Source organism: Passer domesticus, unplaced genomic scaffold (genome assembly GCF_036417665.1).
Source record: "Passer domesticus isolate bPasDom1 unplaced genomic scaffold, bPasDom1.hap1 HAP1_SCAFFOLD_294, whole genome shotgun sequence".
Classification (NCBI taxonomy): Eukaryota; Metazoa; Chordata; class Aves; order Passeriformes; family Passeridae; genus Passer; species Passer domesticus.
The window spans coordinates 10,587-27,219 of NW_026990073.1; the positions used below are offsets into that span (position 1 = coordinate 10,587).

The window sequence follows — 16,633 nt, forward strand, 5'->3', positions numbered from 1 at the left end:
TAAACCGACACCTCCCGCAGCCAATCACCGCCCTCCCCCCTCCCCTCCCGCCCCCAAAACCACCCAATCACCTCCCTCCCTCCCCGCCTCACCCAATCCCCGCTCTCCCCCTCCATCCCCATGGCAACCCCCGTCCCGCCTCCCCCTCACGGAGCCGCAGAGACGAAGGGCGGGACTTCCCCCTTCCCTCTGGACCAATCACAGCGCCGCTGCTGCTCGGCCGGCCAATGGCGCGGCGCGGCGCGGGCGAGGCGGAAGCGCGCGCGGGGTCGGAGGTGGCGGCTGTTGATGTTGACAGGGCCGCGGAGCGCCGGCGGGGCCCGAGCAGCGCGGCCCGCGCGGCCCCGCGCCCCGTGCGCGCCCCGCCATGACCATCCTCCCCAAGAAGAAGCCGGTCCCGGCTCCCGACGCTGACGGCGACTCCGGCCCGGACGCGGGGCCCGAGCGCGGCGCGGACGCGGGGCCCGAGCGCGGCGCGGGCGGCGTGGGCGAGCCCGGCGGGCCCGGCGTGGGCGGCCCGCGGCCCCGCGCCTCGCCGCCGCCGCCGCTGCGGGGCTGGCCCGGCCTGCCCGGCGCCGCCGGCTCGCCCCCGCCCGCGGGGCCCGGCGGGCCCGGCAGCGGCGGGCCCGGCGCCGCCGACGGCCCCGCGGCGCTGCTGGGGCTGGAGGCGGCCGCGCTCGGGCTGCCCGAGCCCCGCGGGCCCGGCGGCTGCGGCGGCGGCGGCGGCGGCCCCGGGCACAGCAAGCGGCGGCGGCGCGGCGGCGCCGGGCCCAGCGCGGGCCCCGCGGGCTCGGGCCCCGGCTGCGGGCTCGGGCTCGGGCTGGGGCTGGGCCCCGGCTGCGGCAGCCCCGGGCGCGACGAGGCGGGCGGCGGCTACAACAGCGAGGATGAGTACGAGGCGGGCAGGGTGGAGATGGACCCCGCCACGGCCGAGCAGGTGCGGGGCGGCGGGGGGACTGAGGGGACAGCGGGGGAGAACGGGGGACAGCGGGGGAGAACGGGGGACAGCGGGGGAGAACGGGGGACAGCGGGGACACTGAGAGACAGTGGGGACACTGAGGGACAGTGGGGGACACTGAGGGACAGCAGGGGGACACTGAGGGACAGTGGGGGACACTGAGGGACAGCAGGGGACACTGAGGGACAGTGGGGGACACTGAGGGACAGCAGGGACATCGAGGGACACCAGGAGACACTGAGGGACAGCGGGGTACAGTGGGGACACTGAGAGACAGCGGGGGAGAACAGGGACACTGAGGGACAGTGGGGACACCAGGGACACCAGGAGACAGTGGAGACATCAAGGGACAGCGGGGGACACTGAGGGACAGCGGGGTTATCAGGGGACAGCGGGGGAGAACGGGGATAGCAGGGACAGTGAGAGACAGTGGGGACACTGAGGGACAGCATGGGGGCATCCAGGGACACCGGGGGGACAGCAGGGGGACATTGGGGGACACCAGGGGACAGCGGGGGACACTGGGGGACAGTGGGGACACTGAGAGACAGTGGGGACATCAAGGGACACCAGGGGACACTGAAGGACTCCGGGGAACAACGGGGGACAGTGGGGGACAGTGGAGGAGACAGCGAGGGGACACCGGGGTGACATTGAGGGGCACCGAGGGACGCCGGGGAGGGTGGGCATCTGGGGACACTGAGGGGTAGCATGGGGACAGCGGGGACAGCGGGGACAGCATGGGGGCATCCGGGGACACCGGGGGGACAGCGGGGGGACATTGAGGGACACCTTGGGGGCAGCTGGGAACACTGAGAGGCACCGGGGGGACAGCGGGGGGGCATTGAGGGACAGCGGGGGGAGATCTGGGGACACTGGGGAGGACCTGGGGGGGCTGGAGGACAAAATGAGCACTGGGGGTGACGGCGAGGGGCACTGGGGGATATCTGGGGACACTGAGGGACATCAGGGACAGCCAGGGGGACACTGGGGACATCAGAGAGCATCGGGGGTGACAACGAAGGACACTGGGGGGGCATGTGGGGACACTGGGAAGGATCCGGGGGGACAGCCAGGGGGGACCAGGGGAACAAAATGAGCACTGAGGGTGACAGTGAGGGACACCAGGGGACATCTGGGGACACTGAGGTACAGCGGGGGGGCATTGAGGGACAGAGCGGGGTCACTGGGACATCTGGGGACACTGGGGAGGACCTGGGGGGACAGCCAGGGGGGACCAGGGGACATCAGGGGACACTGAGGGACACTGGGAGGAAACTGGGGGACATCAGGTGTCATCTGGGGACATTGGGGGATACCAGGGGACATTGGGGACAGGGGGGAAACACTGGGGGACATCAGGGGACACTGGGGGACAGGAAGGGACGTCGGGGGACACCGAGGGACATCAAGGGGACACTGGGGGGACAGGGGGGGCCAGGAGGGACCTGCCGGGGTTGGCTGTCCCCGCCTTGTCACGCTCTTGTCCCCCCCCCAGTGCAGGGCTGTCGTTGTCCCCTTTTTGCCGCTGTTTGTCCCCAAACTGTCACCGCTTCATTTCCCCCATCCCCCCTTTGGGACCCCTCCTTGTCCCCCAGTTTCTCCTGGAGCCTCCCCACATTTCTGGTGTCCCCTCTGCTTGTCCCCACTTGGTGACACCCCCAGACCCCCCCGGGCCCCTTTTCAGGCCCCCCCACAGGGTCCACTGGGACCCCCCCCAGGACCCCCCCCAAAACCCCCCCAGAACCCCCCCAGAATCCCCCAGGACCCCCAAGAAACCCCCCAGAACCCCCCTTTTACCCCCCCTTTGCTCCCTATGGACCCCAACCCCTTGTACCCCCTGTGTCCCCCCCCCAGTGACCTGAGGGACCCCCCAGGGACCCCCCAGGACCCTCCCAGCCCAAGAACCCCCCTGAACCCCCCCTTTTCCTCCTTTTGTGACCCCAACCCCTCATTTCCTGTGGGTCCCTCAGCTCCCCCCATCTCATACCCCCCCCCAGGGACCCCCCCAAGTTCCCCAGGGACCCCCCCCATCCTCAAGGACCCCCCAGGATCCCCCCTTAGCCCCCCTCCCCACGACACCTCCCCTCATCATCTTCCCTGTGCATGACCCCAGCCCCTCATCCCCACTGTGACCCTCAGCTCCCATCATCCCATACCCCCCCCAAGCCCCCCAGGGACCCCCAGGGACCTCCCCAGCCCCCCGGGGACCCCCAGGGACCCCCCCAGGACCTTCTCCAGCCCCAAGAACCCCCCTGAACCCCCCCCTTTTTCTCTCCCTTTCCCCTTTTTTTCACCCCAACCCCACATTCCCTGTGGGTCCCTCAGCTCCCCCCATCCCACACCGCCCCCCCAAATGCCCCCAGGGACCCCCTGAGCCCCCCAGAGACCCCCCCAGGACCCCCCCGAGCCCCCCAGAGACCCTCCCGGACCACCCCAGCCCTGAGGACCCCCCACACCTCTTCCCCCATCCCCTTTCCCCTTTTGTGACCCCCAACCCCTCATCCCCTGGGGGTCCCTCACCTCCCCCCATCCCATACCCCCCAACAATGCCCATGGGGACCCCCAAGGGACCCCCCAAGCCCCCCAGAGACCCCTGAGGGACCCCCCAAGCCCCCCAGGGACCCCCTGGGACCCCCCCAGCACCAAGAACCCTCCTGAACACCCCCTTTGTCACCCCAACCCCTCATCCCCTGGGGGTCCCTCAGCTCCCCCCATCCCATACCCCCCCCAAATGCCCCCAGGGACCCCCCAGGCCCCCCCCCAGGACCCCCCAAGCCCCCCAGGACCCCCCCAGCCCCAAGAACCCCCCTGAACTCCCCCTTTTTCTCCTTTTGTGACCCCAGCCCCTCATTCCCTGGGGGTCCCTCAGCTCCCCCCATCCCATACCCCCCCAAATGCCCCGAGGGACCCCCTGAGCCCCCCAGGACCCCCCCAGGGACCCCCGAGGGACCCCCCAAGCTCCCCAGGGACCCCCGAGGGACCCCCCAAGCCCCCCAGGGACCCTCCAGGACCCCCCCAGGACCCCCCCAGGGACCCCAGGACCCCCCCAGGGACCCCCAGGGACCCCCCAGAGACCCCTGAGGGACCCCCCAAGCCCCCCAGGGACCCTCGAGGGACCCCCCAGGACCCCCAGGGACCCCCCAGGGACCCCCCAAGCCCCCCAGGGACCCCCCAGGGACCCCCCAGGGACCCCCCAAGTCCCCTAGGGACCCCCAGGGACCCCCCAGGACCCCCCCCAGGGACCCCGGGCCCCCCCCGAGCCCGGCTGTGTCTCCAGCAGGAGCACCGGTTCGAGAAGGCTCTGCGGGAGAAGAAAGGCTTCATCATCAAACGCATGAAGGAGGACGGGGCCTGCCTGTTCCGGGCCGTGGGTGAGCCCCAAATCCCCCCAAAAAAACCCCAAAATCCCCCCCCGAGGCACTGCCAGCCCCCCCCCCCCACTGCCACCTGCGTGTCCCCCCAGCTGATCAGGTGTACGGAGACCAGGACATGCACGAGGTGGTGAGGAAGCACTGCATGGACTACCTGGTGAGGGACTGGGGGCACTGGGAGGGACTGGGAGAGGATTGGGAGGGACTGGGGGGGGATTGGGAGGGGACTGGGGTGACTGGGGGGGGACTGGGAAGGACTGGGAGGGGATTGGGGGTGACTGGGAGGGACTGGGAGGGACTGGGATGGACTGGGGGAGTGCTCAGAACCCCGGGGGGACCAGGCTGCTGTTCCCTCTCCCCTCCCCCAGTGTCCCCAGGGCTCTCCCACTGCTGTCCCCCGTGTCCTGGTGGTGCTGTGCCTGTCCGTGCTGTGTCCCCAGTGTGTCCCCAGCTGTCCCCACTGTCCCTCTGTCCCTGCTGTGTCCCCAGCCTGTCCCCAGTGTGTCCCCAGCTGTCCCTGCTGTGTCCCCAGCTGTCCCCACTGTCCCTGCTGTGTCCCCAGCTGTCCCCAGTGTGTCCCCAGCTGTCCCCAGCTGTCCCCAGCTGTCCCCAGTGTGTCCCCAGCTGTCCCTGCTGTGTCCCCAGCTGTCCCCACTGTCCCCAGCTGTCCCCAGCTGTCCCTGCTGTGTCCCCAGCTGTCCCCACTGTCCCCAGCTGTCCCCAGCTGTCCCTGCTGTGTCCCCAGCTGTCCCCAGCTGTCCCTGCTGTGTCCCCAGCTGTCCCCACTGTCCCCAGTGTGTCCCCAGCTGTCCCCAGCTGTCCCCACTGTCCCCACTGTCCCTGCTGTGTCCCCAGCTGTCCCCAGCTGTCCCCAGCTGTCCCCAGTGTGTCCCCAGCTGTCCCTGCTGTGTCCCCAGCTGTCCCCAGCTGTCCCCAGCTGTCCCCAGCTGTCCCCAGCTGTCCCCAGCCTGTCCCCAGCTGTCCCCAGCTGTCCCCAGCCTGTCCCCAGCTGTCCCCAGCTGTCCCCAGCTGTCCCCAGCTGTCCCCACTGTCCCTGCTGTGTCCCCAGCTGTCCCCAGCTGTCCCTGCTGTGTCCCCAGCTGTCCCCAGTGTGTCCCCAGCCTGTCCCCAGCTGTCCCCAGCTGTCCCCAGTGTGTCCCCAGCTGTCCCCAGCTGTCCCCAGCTGTCCCCAGCTGTCCCAGCTGTGTCCCCACTGTCCCCAGCTGTCCCCAGCTGTCCCCAGCTGTCCCTCTGTCCCCAGATGAAGAACGCTGATTATTTCTCCAACTACGTCACGGAGGATTTCACCACCTACATCAACCGCAAGCGCAAGAGCACCTGCCACGGGAACCACATCGAGATGCAGGCCATGGCCGAGATGTACAACCGGCCCGTCGAGGTCTACCAGTACGGCACTGGTGCGTGCCACTGGGGCACTGGGGAGGGGTCCCACGGGCACTGGGAGCACTGGGGTTAATGGGGAGGGGTCCCACGGGCACTGGGAGCGCTGGGGAGGGGTCCCACGGGCACTGGGGTTAATGGGGAGGGGTCCCACGGGCACTGGGGCACTGGGGAGGGGTCCCACAGGCACTGGGGTTAATGGGGAGGGGTCCCACGGGCACTGGGAGCGCTGGGGAGGGGTCCCACGGGCACTGGGGTTAATGGGGAGGGGTCCCTGGGGGCCACGGGAACCACATCGAGATGCAGGCCATGGCCGAGATGTACAACCGGCCCGTCGAGGTCTACCAGTACGGCACTGGTGCGTGCCACTGGGAGCGCTGGGGAGGGGTCCCACGGGCACTGGGGTTAATGGGGAGAGGTCCCTGATAGGTGACAAGGGTCACTTGGGCACTGGGATCAATGGGGAGGGGTCCCTGAGGAACTGGGGACAGTGGGGAGGGGTCTCCTGAGGAGCCTCTGAGTACTGGGGTCAGTGGGGAGGGGTCCCACGGGCACTGGGGTTAATGGGGAGGGGTCCCTGAGGAGATGGGGACAGTGGGGAGGGGTCCCTGAAGAACCTCTGGGTACTGGGAGCACTGGGGAGGGGTCCCACGGGCACTGGGGACAGTGGGAAAGGGTCCCAGGTACCGTTTTGGGGGTCCCAACTGGATTTTTGGGGGGTCCCATCTGTTTTTTTGAGGATCCCATCTGATTTTTGAGGATCCTGTCTGTATTTTGGGATTCCATCTGGTTTTTTGGGGATCCCAGCTGGATTTTTTGGGGATTCCACCTCTTTTTTTTTTTTTTTAAATCCCATCTGGATTTTTGAGGATCCCATTTGTTTTTTTGGGGATCCCACCTGTTTTTTCAGGGATCCTATCTGTATTTTGAGATCCCACGTGGGTTTTAGGGTCCCGTCTGGGTTTTGTATCGCAGCTGTTTTTATGAGGATTCCATGTGGCTTTTGGGGTGCCACATGTGGATTTTGGGGTTTCATTTGCGTTTTGGGGTCCCAGTTGTTTTTATGAGGATCCCATGTGGGTTTTGGGGTCCCATTTGGGTTTTGTATCCCAGTTGTTTTTGTGAAGATCCTATCTGTATATTGGGGTACCCTGTGTGTTTTGGGGTCCTATCTGTGTTTTGGGGTCCCAGCTGTTTTTGTGATGATCCCATGTATATTTTGAGGTCCCACGTGGGTTTTTGGGGTCCCATCAGGGTTTTGGGGTCCCAGCTGTTTTTGTGATTACCCTACGTGTGTTTTGGGGTGCCACATGTGTGTTTTGGGTGCTGTGTGTGTTTTGGGGTGCCACATGCATGTTTTGGGGTGCCACATGCGTGTTTTGGGGTGCCATGTGTGGTTTTGGGTGCTGTGTGTGTTTTGGGGTGCCACATGCATGTTTTGGGGTGCCACATGCGTGTTTTGGGTGCTGTGTGTGTTTTGGGGTGCCACATGCGTGTTTTGGGGTGCCATATGTGTGTTTTGGGTGCTGTGTGTGTTTTGGGGTGCCACATGCGTGTTTTGGGGTGCCAGAGCCCATCAACACGTTCCACGGGATCCAGCACAACGAGGACGAGCCCATCCGGGTCAGCTACCACCGCAACATCCACTACAACTCTGTGGTGAACCCCAACAAGGCCACCATCGGCGTGGGGCTGGGGCTGCCCTCCTTCAAACCGGGGGTACGCGCGGGGGGGGACCCCGAAACTGGGGGTGGGACTGTCCCTGAGCCCCCCCTGAACCCCCCCGAGCCCCCCCTGAACCCCCTTTCCATCCCTGAACCCCCATTCCATCCCTGAGCCCCCCCTGAACCCCCCCGAGCCCCCCCTGAACCCCCTTTCCATCCCTGAGCCCCCTTTCCATCCCTGAACCCCCATTCCATCCCCGAGCCCCCCTGAACCCCCATTCCATCCCTGAACCCCCTTTCCTTGGGGCTGGGGCTGCCCTCCTTCAAACCGGGGGTACGGTCATGGGGGGACCCCGAAACTGGGGGGTGGGACTGTCCCTGAATCCCCCCTGAACCCCCATTCCATCCCTGAACCCCCATTCCACCCCTGAGCCCCCTTTTCATGGGACTGGGGCTGCCCTCCATCAAACCAGGGGTACGCGCGGGGGGACCCCGAAACTGGGGGTGGGACTGTCCCTGAGCCCCCCTGAACCCCCATTCCATCCCTGAGCCCCCCCTGAACCCCCATTCCATCCCTGAGCCCCCCCCGAGCCCCCCTGAACCCCCATTCCATCCCTGAGCCCCCTTTCTGTGGGGCTGGGGCTGCCCTCCTTCAAACCGGGGGTACGGTCATGGGGGGACCCCGAAACTGGGGGGTGGGACTGTCCCTGAACCCCCCCTGAATCCCCCCTGAACCCCCATTCCATCCCTGAGCCTCCCCTGAACCCCCCCCCGAGCCCCCCCTGAACCCCCATTCCATCCCTGAGCCCGCTTTCCGTGGGGCTGGGGCTGCCCTCCTTCAAACCGGGGGTACGCACGGGGGGGACCCCGCAACTGGGGGTGGGACTGTCCCTGAGCCCCCCCTGACCCCCCGTTCCATCCCTGAGCCCCCTTTCCATCCCTGAACCCCCATTCCATCCCTGAGCCCCCCCAACCCCCCCATTCCATCCCTGAGCCCCCTTTCCAGGGGCTGGGGCTGCCCTCCTTCAAAGTGGGGGTACCACAGGGGGGATCCCGAGATTGGGGGGGTTGGGAGTCAGATTTGAGGGTGGGACTGCAGTTTGGGTGGTGGGACCCCCAATTTGGGGGGTGGGGAGTCTGATGTGGGGGGTAGGACCCCGAATTTAGGGGGTGGGACCTTGATTTTGGGGTCTGGGGACCCTCCCTGACCTCCCCGTTCCCTGGTGGGTGTGTCCCCGTGGGCGTGTCCCAGTGGGTGTGTCCCAGTGGGCGTGTCCCTGGTGGGTGTGTCCATTTGGGCGTGTCCCCATGGGTGTGTCCCAGTGGGTGTGTCCCTGTGGGTGTGTCCCATGGGTGTGTCTCATGGGTGTGTCCCTGGTGGGTGTGTCCCCATGGGCGTGTCCCTGTGGGTGTGTCCCTGTGGGTGTGTCCCCTGCATGTTGGGGCGTGGTTTGATGTGACCCCACCCCCTTCGTTGCCCTTGGGGGTGGAGCCTTCCTACATGGGCGTGTCCTGCTGGGCGTGTCCCCAATGTCCCCCAGTGTCCCACGGTGTCCCCCGGTGTCCCCATGTCCCATGGTGTCCCCTCATGTCCCACGGTGTCCTCGATGCCTGCTCATGTCCCAGTGTCCCCAATGTCCCAGTGTCCCTGGTGTCCCCTCATGTCCCCCTGTCCCTATGTCCCCAGTGTCCCAGTGTCCCCAATGTCCCTGTGTCCCCAATGTCCCCAATGTCCCCTGGAGTCCCCAGTGTCCCCAATGTCCCCGTGTCCCCTCACATCCCCTGGTGTCCCCAATGTCCCTGCTGTCCCCAATGTCCCCAATGTCCCTGCTGTCCCCAATGTCCCCAATGTCCCTGGTGTCCCCAATGTCCCTGGTGTCCCCAATGTCCCCAATGTCCCTGCTGTCCCCAATGTCCCCAGTGTCCCCAATGTCCCCAATGTCCCTGGTGTCCCCAATGTCCCTGGTGTCCCCAATGTCCCCAATGTCCCTGCTGTCCCCAATGTCCCCAGTGTCCCCAGTGTCCCCAATGTCCCTGGTGTCCCCAGTGCCCCCCGTGTCCCCAATGTCCCTGGTGTCCCCAGTGTCCCCAATGTCCCCACTGTCCCCGGTGTCCCCTCACATTCCCATGTCCCCGTGTCCCTGTCGTGTGGCAGCTGGCGGAGCAGTCCCTGATGAAGAGCGCCATCAAGACGTCGGAGGAGTCGTGGATCGAGCAGCAGATGCTGGAGGACAAGAAGCGCGCCACCGACTGGGAGGCCACCAACGAGGCCATCGAGGAGCAGGTGGCCCGCGAGTCCTACCTGCAGTGGCTGCGCGACCAGGAGAAGCAGGCGCGCCAGGTGGGCCCCGCGCCACCCTCGCTGCCACTGTCACTGCCCGTGTCACTGCCCGTGTCACCGCCCGTGTCACCATTTGTGTCCCGGGGAGCCCCTGGTGTCACCACCTGTGTCACCATTGGTGTCACTGCCATCCCCTGGTGTCACCATCCCTGTCACCATCCCTGTCACCATCGGTGTCACTGCTATCCCCTGGTGTCACTGCCTATATCACCGTCCCTGTCACCACCTGTGGCACCTTCCATGTCCCTGGGAGCCTCTGGTGTCACACCCATGTCACTGTCCCTGTCACTGCTCATGTCACCGTCCTTGTCACTGTCCATGGCACCGTCCATATTCCTGGGAGCCCTTGGTGTCACTACCCGTGTCACCATCGGTGTCACTGCCATGCCCTGCTGTCACCATCCGTGTCACCATCGGTGTCCCTGCCATCCCCTGGTGTCCCCAACCCCAGTGGCACGTTGTTCTCTCTGCCCCAAGAGTGACATCCACCTGGTGTCCCCCTGCCCTGTTGTCACTCCAGGGTCCCCCATGGTCACTCTGTGGTCATTGCTGTTCTCCGTGGTCACTCTGTGGTCACTCTCTGGTCACTGTGGTCACTCTGTGGTCACTGTGGTCACTCTGATGTCCCCGCAGCCCCACAAGGCCAGCGCCACGTGCAGCTCGGCCACGGCGGCGGCGGCCAGTGGCCTGGAGGAGTGGAGTGGCCGCTGAGCCCTGTGGTCACTCTGTGGTCACTCTGGTCACTCTGTGGTCACTATGGTCACTCTGGTCACTGTGCTGACCCCTGTGGTCACTCTGGTCACTCTGTGGTCACTCTGTGGTCACTCTGTGGTCACTCTGGTCACTGTGCTGACCCCTGTGGTCACTCTGTGGTCACTGTGGTCACTCTGGTCACTGTGCTGACCCCTGTGGTCACTCTCTGGTCACTGTGGTCACTGTGGTCACTCTCTGGTCACTGTGGTCACTCTGGTCACTGTGGTCACTCTGTGGTCACTCTCCTGTCCCCGCAGCCCCGCAAGGCCAGCGCCACGTGCAGCTCGGCCACGGCGGCGGCGGCCAGTGGCCTGGAGGAGTGGAGTGGCCGCTCGCCGCGGCCCCGCAGCGCCGCCCCCTCCCCCGAGCACCCCGGGCTGCACCCCGAGACCCCCGGCCCCAAACCCCCCTCGCCCGGAGCGCCCCCCGCCGGGAAACCCCCCTCGCCCTGTGCCCCAGGTGGGACTGGGGGCACTGGGGGACAAACTGGGGGGGCTGGGGGGGCAAACTGGGGGCACTGGGGGGACAAACTGGGGGGGCTGGGGACACTGGGAGCCCAAACTGGGGGGACTGGGGGCACAAACTGGGGGGGCAAACTGGGGGGACAGGGGGCACAAACTGGGAGCACTGGGGGGACTGGGGGGGCTGGGGCACAAACTGGGGGCACTGGGAGCACTGGGGGGGCTGGGAGGACTGGGGGCACAAACTGGGGGGGCTGGGGGGGACTGGGGGCACGAACTGGGGGCACTGGGAGCCCAAACTGGGGGCACAAACTGGAGGGACTGGGGGGAACTGGGGGCACAAATGGGGCACAAACTGGGGGGACTGGGGACACTGGGGACACAGACTGGGGGGACTGGGGGGATGGGAAGCCCAAACTGGGGACACTGAGAGCCCAAACTGGGGGGACTGGGAGCCTAAACTGGGAGTTATTGGGGTGGTTTGGGGTGCTGGGAGGTTAACTGGGTGTTAATGGGGCACTGGGACCCCCAAACTGGGACTGGGGAATAGGGATGGATTTGGGGCCTGGGGGGGAGGGGTCCCTGATCCCAAATTTGGGGGATTGGGGATCCCTGCTCCCAGTTTTGGGGATTTGGGGTTTTGGGGGGTCCCTGACCCTGGTTGGGGTTTTTGGGAGGTCCCTGACCTGTGCCCCCCAGGGCACCAGCAGCCAGCTGGGGGCAGGGGGGATTTGGGGGGTCCCCGACCCCAGTTTTGGGGTTTTGGGCGGTCCCTCACCCTGAGCCCCCCCAGGCACCAGCAGCCAGGGCGGCGCGGGGGGGATTTGGGGTTTTGGGGGGTCCCTGACCCCAGTTTTGGGGTTTTTGGGGGTCCCTGACCCCGTGCCCCCCCAGGCACCAGCGGCCAGGGCGGCGCGGGGGGGATTTGGGGTTTTGGGGGGTCCCTGACCCCAGTTTTGGGGTTTTTGGGCTTTTTTGGGGGGTCCCTGACGCGTGCCCCCCCAGGCACCAGCAACCAGGGCGGCGCGGGGGGGATTTGGGGGATTCCTGCTCCCATATTTGGGGTTTTTTGGGGTTTTGAGGGGTCCCTGGCCCCATTTTTGGGTTTTTGGGGGGTCCCTTATCCCGGTTGGGGTTTTTGGGGGGTCCCTGGCCCCAGTTTTGGGTTTTTGGGGGTCCCTGACGCGTGCCCCCCCAGGCACCAGCAGCCAGGGCGGCGCGGGGGGGATTTGGGGTTTTTGGGGGTCCCTGACCCCGTGCCCCCCCAGGCACCAGCAGCCAGGGCGGCGCGGGGGGCGGCCGGGCCACGCCGCCGCTGGTGTCGCTGTACCCCGCGCTCGAGTGCCGCGCCATCATGCAGCAGATGTCCCCGACCGCCTTCGGTGAGCCGGGGGGAAAACCGGGTTTTGGGGGTCTGGGGGGGTCAGGGGGTCTGGGGAGTCTGGGGGATTTAGGGGAGGTGGGCTTAGGGGTGTTTGGAGGGATTTTCGGGCGTTTTAGGGTTGGTTTTGGGAGGGTTTGGGGGGTTTGGGGTGATTTAGGGGGGTTTGGGGGGATTTTGGGGTGTTTTAGGGTTGTTTTGGGATTTTGGGTTGTTTTGGGGGGGATTTAGGGGAAGTTTGGGGTTGGTTTAGTGGGGGTTTGGGGGGATTTTGGGACGTTTTAGGGCTGTTTTAGGGGGATTTAGGGTTGTTTTAGGGGGATTTAAGGGAGGCTTAGGGTTGGTTTTGGGAGGGTTTGGGGGGGTTGAGGGGGATTTTAGGGGATTTTGGGGCATTTTAGGGGATTTAGGGATTTAGGGGAGGTTTAGGGTTGGTTTGGGATTGGTTTGGGGAGGGTTTGGGGGGGGGTTGGGGGAATTTTGGGACATTTTAGGGTTGTTTTGGGATTTGGGGTTGTTTTGGGGGGATTTAGGGTTGTTTGGGGGGGATTTAGGATTGGTTTTGGGAGGATTTGGGGGGATTTTGGGGAGGTTTAGGGGGGGTTTGGGGAGATTTGGGGGCATTTTGGGGTTGTTTTGGGGGGATTTAGGGTTTTTGGGGGGGTTTAGGGGAGGTTTAAGGTTGGTTGGGGGGGCTTTTGGGGTGTTTTAGGGTTTTGGGATTTTGGGTTGTTTTGGGGGGGATTTAGGGGAAGTTTGGGGTTGGTTTAGGGGGGGTTTGGGGGGATTTTGGGACGTTTTAGGGTTGTTTTAGGGGGATTTAGGGTTGTTTTGGGGGGATTTAAGGGAGGCTTAGGGTTGGTTTTGGGAGGGTTTGGGGGGGTTGAGGGGGATTTTAGGGGATTTTGGGGCATTTTAGGGGATTTAGGGATTATGGGGAGGTTTAGGGTTGGTTTGGGATTGGTTTGGGGAGGGTTTGGGGGGGGTTGGGGGAATTTTGGGACATTTTAGGGTTGTTTTGGGATTTGGGGTTGTTTTGGGGGGATTTAGGGTTGTTTGGGGGGGATTTAGGATGGGTTTTGGGAGGGTTTGGGGGATTTTGGGGAGGTTTAGGGGGGGTTTGGGGAGATTTTGTGGCATTTTGGGGTTGTTTTGGGGGGATTTAGGGTTTTTGGGGGGGTTTAGGGGAGGTTTAAGGTTGGTTGGGGGGGCTTTTGGGGTGTTTTAGGGTTTTGGGATTTAGGGTTGTTTTGGGGGGGATTTAGGGGAAGTTTGGGGTTGGTTTAGGGGGGGTTTGGGGGGATTTTGGGACGTTTTAGGGTTGTTTTAGGGGGGTTTAGGGTTGTTTTGGGGGGATTTAAGGGAGGCTTAGGGTTGGTTTTGGGAGGGTTTAGGGGGGTTTGGGGGGATTTTGGGGTGTTTTCGGGTTGTTTTGGGGGGATTTAGGGGAAGTTTGGGGTTGGTTTAGGGGGGTTTGGCGTTGGTTTGGGGAGGGTTTGGGGGGGTTTGGGGGAATTTGGGGCATTTTAGGGTGGTTTTGGGGGTGATTTAGGGTCATTTTGGGGTGATTTAGGATCGTTTTAGGGCTTTAGAGTAATTTTGAGGAGATTTATCTTCATTTCAGGCTGTTTTTTTTTCTTCTCCCCAAGCCCCCACCCTCTCCCCCTCCCCAGATTTAAATTTTGGGTCATTTTTGGGGGTTTAGGGTCATTTTGGAGTGATTTAGGATCATTTTGGGGGTAATTTAGGGTCATTTTGGAGTGGTTAAAGATGGTTTTGGGGGTTTAGGGTCATTTTGGAGTGGTTAAAGGTGGGTTTTGGGTCATTTTGGATTGGTTTAAGCTGGTTTTTAAGATTTTTTTGGGTATTTAGGGTCATTTTGGAGTGTTTTAAGGGTTTTTTTTGCATTGATTTAGCATGATTTTGGGGCTTTAGAGCAATTTGAGGAGATTTATCGTCATTTCAAGGCTGGTTTTTTTTCTTCTCCCCAAACCCCAACCATCTTCCCACCCCAGATTTAAATTTAGGGTCATTTTGGGGATTTAGGATCATTTTGGGGGTGATTTAGGGTCATTTTGGGGTGGTTAAAGAGGGATTTTAAGATGGATTGTGGGGGTTTAGGGTCATTTTGGGGTGATTTAGGATCGTTTTGGGGCTTTAGAGCAATTTGAGGAGATTTATCTTCATTTCAGGCTGGTTTTTTTTCTTCTCCCCAAGCCCCCACCCTCTCCCCCTCCCCAGATTTAAATTTTGGGTCATTTTGGGGATTTAGGATCATTTTGGAGTGATTTAGGATCATTTTGGGGGTAATTTAGGGTCATTTTGGGGTGGTTAAAGAGGGATTTTGGGGGTTTAGGGTCATTTTGGACTGGTTAAAGGTGGTTTTGGGGGGTTATGGTCATTTTGGAGTGGTTAAAGGTGGGTTTTGGGTCATTTTGGACTGGTTTAAGCTGGTTTTTAAGATGTTTTTTGGGTATTTATTTATTTTGGAGTGTTTTAAGGTGGTTTTTTTTGCATTGATTTAGCATCATTTTGGGGCTTTAGAGCAATTTGAGGAGATTTAACGTCATTTCAAGGCTGGTTTTTTTTCTTCTCCCCAAACCCCAACCATCTTCCCACCCCAAATTTAAATGTAGGGTCATTTTGGGGATTTAGGATCATTTTGGGGGTGATTTAGGGTCATTTTGGGGTGGTTAAAGAGGGATTTTGGGGGTTTAGGGTCATTTTGGGGTGATTTAGGATCGTTTTGGGGCTTTAGAGCAATTTGAGGAGATTTATCTTCATTTCAGGCTGGTTTTTTTTCTTCTCCCCAAGCCCCCACCCTCTCCCCCTCCACAGATTTAAATTTAGGATCATTTTGGGGGTTTAGGGTCATTTTGGGGATTTAGGATCATTTTGGGGGTAATTTAGGGTCATTTTGGAGTGGTTAAAGAGGGATTTTGGGGGTTTAGGGTCATTTTGGAGTGGTTAAAGGTGGGGTTTTGGGTCATTTTGGACTGGATTAAGCTGGTTTTTAAGATTTTTTTGGGTATTTATTTATTTTGTAGTGTTTTAAGGTGGTTTTTTTGCATTGATTTAGCATCATTTTGGGGCTTTAGAGCAATTTGAGGAGATTTAACGTCATTTCAAGGCTGGTTTTTTTTTCTTCTCCCCAAATTTAAATTTTGGGTCATTTTGGGGATTTAGGATCATTTTGGAATGATTTAGGATAATTTTGGGGGTTTAGGGTCATTTTGGAGTGGTTGAAGGTGGTTTTTGGGGGTTTAGGGTAATCTTGGGGTGATTTTCGGTCGTTTTGGGGTGATTTAGGGTCGTTTTGGGGGGTTTAGGGTAATTCTGGGGGCGATTTAGGGTCACTTTTGGTAGTTTAGGGTCATTTTGGGGTGATTTAAGGTGGGTTTTGGGGTTTGAGGGTCATTTTTGGGGGTTTTGGGTCATTTTGGACTGGTTTAAGCTGGTTTTTAAAATGTTTTTTGGTATTTAGGGTAATTTTTGAGTGTTTTAAGCTGGTTTTTTTTGCACTGATTTAGCATCATTTTGGGGCTTTAGAGCAATTTGAGATTTATCATCATTTCAAGGCTGTTTTTTTTAATTTTTCTCAAATCTTCACCCCGTCCCCCTCCCCAAATTCCCGTGCTGGGCCCCCCAGGCCTGAACGACTGGGAGGACGACGAGATCCTGGCGTCGGTGCTGGCGGTGTCGCAGCAGGAGTACCTGGAGACCATGAAAACCTCGCGCCACAGAGACCCCGCCGCCGACAAGAGTTGATATTGAACCCCCGGACTGCGCCCCCCGCCCCCCGGAGACCCTCCCCCACCCGAAAAAAAAACACACAAAAAAAAAAAAACACCAAAAAAAAAAAAAAAAAACCACGGCCGAGCCCTGCCCCCCTCCCCAAAACAACTCCCACCCCCCAAAAAAAAAACAAACCGGCGGAGGGACCTGAGGGGGGGGGGGAGCGTGGGGGTGGCACAGACCCCTCCCCCCCCCGCAGAAATGGGGGAGGGGCTCACAGCGCTGGACGCCGCGGATGAACCTCGGCTGCTGTTGGGGGAGGGGAGAAGATGATGATGATGATGGTGATGATGATGATGGAGATGAAGAAGGAGAAGACCCCTCCTCAAATTGACAGGGACTGGGGGAGCGCTGGGGGGAGGGGCTGTTATTTTTTTTTTTGGTAGGGTCTCCTCTTTGTTCCCCTCCCCCCACCGTGGGATTTTTGCTGTTTGGGGGAGGGGAAAGGGGGGGGAGGGGTCCTCACACTGCCCCTCCCCCCCTCCCGAGTATCGAGCCCCCCCCA

At 61.7% G+C, this 16,633-nt stretch overlaps 1 protein-coding gene across 2 annotated transcripts; it reads left to right on the forward strand.

Moving 5' to 3' along the window:
• The first annotated feature begins 240 nt into the window (after positions 1 to 240).
• OTUD5 (OTU deubiquitinase 5) lies at positions 241 to 16,570 on the forward strand. 2 transcript variants are annotated; one of them, XM_064406532.1, is made up of 9 exons: positions 241 to 937; positions 4,239 to 4,332; positions 4,425 to 4,489; positions 5,594 to 5,750; positions 7,304 to 7,452; positions 9,553 to 9,738; positions 10,749 to 10,950; positions 12,221 to 12,334; positions 15,983 to 16,570. In XM_064406532.1, exons 1-9 carry the CDS (start codon positions 368 to 370, stop codon positions 16,099 to 16,101), a joined length of 1,656 nt encoding a protein of 551 aa, XP_064262602.1. In that variant the 5' UTR covers positions 241 to 367; the 3' UTR covers positions 16,102 to 16,570. The 2 variants fall into 2 exon arrangements, with proteins under 2 accessions (XP_064262602.1, XP_064262603.1); XM_064406533.1 differs by having other exon boundaries at positions 727 to 937; positions 4,242 to 4,332; positions 15,983 to 16,231.
• The last annotated feature ends 63 nt before the right edge of the window (positions 16,571 to 16,633 follow it).

What these genes read in the sequence shown, in the direction of transcription:
- OTUD5 (XM_064406532.1), top strand. Translation starts at nt 368, where the DNA reads ATGACCATCCTCCCCAAGAAGAAGCCGGTCCCGGCTCCCGACGCTGAC. An exon ending in ACCCCGCCACGGCCGAGCAG is followed by an intron (nt 938 to 4,238) that starts GTGCGGGGCGGC and finishes CTGTGTCTCCAG; the next exon opens with CAGGAGCACCGGTTCGAGAA. An exon ending in TGCCCTCCTTCAAACCGGGG is followed by an intron (nt 7,453 to 9,552) that starts GTACGCGCGGGG and finishes GTCGTGTGGCAG; the next exon opens with CTGGCGGAGCAGTCCCTGAT.